The 3360-nt window shown below is 57.5% G+C and overlaps 1 protein-coding gene across 1 annotated transcript in view; it reads left to right on the top strand.

The window, feature by feature from the left end:
- The first annotated feature begins 1262 nt into the window (after positions 1 to 1262).
- Positions 1263 to 3360, top strand: part of MYO7A (myosin VIIA) — a 69738-nt gene continuing 67640 nt past the window's right edge. The window contains exon 1 of the mRNA XM_014540387.1: positions 1263 to 1370. Coding sequence (XP_014395873.1) covers positions 1272 to 1370 — 99 coding nt within the window. The 5' untranslated portion in view covers positions 1263 to 1271. The remainder of the gene's footprint in view (positions 1371 to 3360) is intronic.

The raw sequence follows: 3360 nt of genomic DNA, 5'->3' as shown, positions 1-3360 counted from the left end.
GAGGGGGGGGGGGGGGGATGGACTCAGGTGGTGATGACCCGGCCTGGTGCTGGCTGTACCAAGGGATGCCTTCATTCTCCACAGAGCAGCCAGGGGGAAGCTCTGAACGTCACTCCTTTCTCCTGCTTAAAACCTCCCGCTGGCTTCTCGGCACACTTAAAAGCCCAGCGCCTGTCCATGGCTTTCAGGGCCCGTGGGACCTGGCGCCTGCTCAGGTCCCCTCCGATGGCTCCGGCTCAGGGCTGCCACTGCTGCCCCAGGCACTCTGCCGGGTCACTGCTCTGTCCCCAGAGCCTGGACCAGGCCTGGCCCACAGCTGGCTCTCCGCAAATATGTGCTGAATTAATGAATGAACTCTTCAGGAGTTGCGGAGGAGGAGGAGGAGGAGGAAAGTAGGGAGGTGTGGAGGGGCCAAGGAGAGTTGCTATTTGTTCTGGATCTGGACAGACGGGTGGGTGGTGGGCAGGTGAAGAACAGCCTGGGGTGTCAGGTGGCCCCAGGGCTAGCACTCAGGAAGCTCAGCTTGGGCCCAGGACTAAAGCAGACATGGGGGTTACAGGGGGCCATTTATGGAAGCAGCCATGCAGGCCGGGCACATAGTAGATGCTCAGTAAACACGTAAATTCCCCTCCCCTCCCAGAGGCTCTCCAATTATGTTGACTTTTTCTGGGAAAAAGCTTGGGTTTGGACAAAGCCTGTCTCTAACATGCACTAACCTCCCATAAAGCAAAGACCCACAGTGGCAGCTGTGGCTGAAAAATAGTTGTTTCCAGTGCGAATAGAAGGGGTTGGAACGGTGATGAGTTGACCTTGGGACTCACTGAGCCCACCTCTCACCAGGACATGTGGAAACCGAGGCTCCGAGTGGTCAGCCACTGGTCCAAGGCCAAGCGGGTCCTACAACCCAGTCTCCTGACTCATAGCCCAGAGCTCTTTCCCTGGGCCATTCCCATGGGCTAATTTCATTGTGAATCAGTTTTTATCAGCTGTTAGGTTTCTCTCCAAGCCTCTGCTTATCATCTGTAAAATCAGGGCAGTGATGGCTGCTATAGAGGAGGGGTGATGACATTGCATAAATGCCCAGCCCAGGGCCTGGCACCAAATGGCTTTCAGCAAGTGCAAGTACCCTTTTCTACCCTCTCCTGTGGTTGGCACAGAAGCCTCTGGTGGGGGTGGGGATGGGGCACAGGGCTGCTTGGAAGGGGTGCCCGAACCTCATCCCTGCTGACCTGGCCTGGGATGTCTCTCACCCACAGGGGGACTATGTCTGGATGGACCTGAGATCCGGGCAGGAGTTCGATGTGCCCATCGGGGCGGTGGTGAAGCTCTGCGACTCTGGGCAGATCCAGGTGGTGGACGATGAGGGCAATGTGAGTAGCCCCCCATCTCCCCCCATCCCCATGCCCTGGGGAGGACACGGGCTGACAGGTGACCTGAGGTAGGCGCCAAGCAGTGACCCCCCTCAAGGGGGTAGAGGTGGTCCTGTGCCCTCACTGTCACCTCTCACTGCCCCCTCCCCCATGGAGTTCTCCTCTTCTGCCCCAGGCTACCTGTTCTATGTCCACAAGCATAGTCCATGCTTCCTAGTATTAGAGATATGTGTCTGCGCGGGCGTGTGCACATGTGCGGTGAGGCGGCGGGTGCCCCCGGGCTGGGAGCTCTTCAGACACCAGGGTGGCTGCTTAGCAGGGACGTGAAGGACTCAGAGAGATTCAGTTCCACCATAATTTGGGTTGTACTCATCTCTAGCCCAATAGAGATGGGACTGAGTCCTTGTCTTAGCCTCCTAGTCTGACGGGGGAGAAGGAGGGGACAGCAACTTGGAGCAGAAGACTCTGCTGGGGAGAGGGGAGGGCTCAGGATGCTGGAGGCCTTGTAGTGGACATGGAGGGAGAGGGGCGTCACTGTTACCCCTGCAGCTCCCGGGACATCCCCATCAGGGTCTGCACAGCCCTTTGACCCCGTTCCTTCTTTGGCTGGATCTGGACAGACGGGTGGGTGGTGGGCAGGTGAAGAACAGCCTGGGGTGTCAGGTGGCCCCAGGGCTAGCACTCAGGAAGCTCAGCTTGGGCCCAGGACTAAAGCAGACATGGGGGTTACATGGGGCTGTTTATGGAAGCAGCCATGCAGGCCGGGCACACAGTAGATACTCAGTAAACACGTAAGTTGTCCTCCCCTCCCAGAGGCTCTCCAATTATGTTGACTTTTTCTGGGAAAAAGCTTGGGTTTGGACGAAGCCTGTCTAACATGTGCTCTAACCTCCCATAAAGCAAAGACCCACAGTGGCAGCTGTGGCTGAAAAATAGTTGTTTCCAGTGCGAATAGAAGGGGTTGGAACGGTGATGAGTTGACCTTGGGACTCACTGAGCCCACCTCTCACCAGGACATGTGGAAACCGAGGCTCCGAGTGGTCAGCCACTGGTCCAAGGCCAAGCGGGTCCTACAACCCAGTCTCCTGACTCATAGCCCAGAGCTCTTTCCCTGGGCCATTCCCATGGGCTAATTTCATTGTGAATCAGTTTTTATCAGCTGTTAGGTTTCTCTCCAAGCCTCTGCTTATCATCTGTAAAATCAGGGCAGTGATGGCTGCTATAGAGGAGGGGTGATGACATTGCATAAATGCCCAGCCCAGGGCTGACACCAAATGGCTTTCAGCAAGTGCAAGTACCCTTTTCTACCCTCTCCTGTGGTTGGCACAGAAGCCTCTGGTGGGGGTGGGGATGGGGCACAGGGCTGCTTGGAAGGGGTGCCCGAACCTCATCCCTGCTGACCTGGCCTGGGATGTCTCTCACCCACAGGGGGACTATGTCTGGATGGACCTGAGATCCGGGCAGGAGTTCGATGTGCCCATTGGGGCGGTGGTGAAGCTCTGCGACTCTGGGCAGATCCAGGTGGTGGACGATGAGGGCAATGTGAGTAGCCCCCCATCTCCCCCCATCCCCATGCCCTGGGGAGGACACGGGCTGACAGGTGACCTGAGGTAGGCGCCAAGCAGTGACCCCCCTCAAGGGGGTAGAGGTGGTCCTGTGCCCTCACTGTCACCTCTCACTGCCCCCTCCCCCATGGAGTTCTCCTCTTCTGCCCCAGGCTACCTGTTCTATGTCCACAAGCATAGTCCATGCTTCCTAGTATTAGAGATATGTGTCTGCGCGGGCGTGTGCACATGTGCGGTGAGGCGGCGGGTGCCCCCGGGCTGGGAGCTCTTCAGACACCAGGGTGGCTGCTTAGCAGGGACGTGAAGGACTCAGAGAGATTCAGTTCCACCATAATTTGGGTTGTACTCATCTCTAGCCCAATAGAGATGGGACTGAGTCCTTGTCTTAGCCTCCTAGTCTGACGGGGGAGAAGGAGGGGACAGCG

The sequence above is a fragment of the Myotis brandtii genome, unplaced genomic scaffold (assembly GCF_000412655.1).
Source record: "Myotis brandtii unplaced genomic scaffold, ASM41265v1 scaffold244, whole genome shotgun sequence".
Lineage (NCBI taxonomy): Eukaryota > Metazoa > Chordata > Mammalia > Chiroptera > Vespertilionidae > Myotis > Myotis brandtii.
Note: the sequence above shows the minus strand (reverse complement) of the source record. Positions and strands in the feature narration are given on the sequence as shown.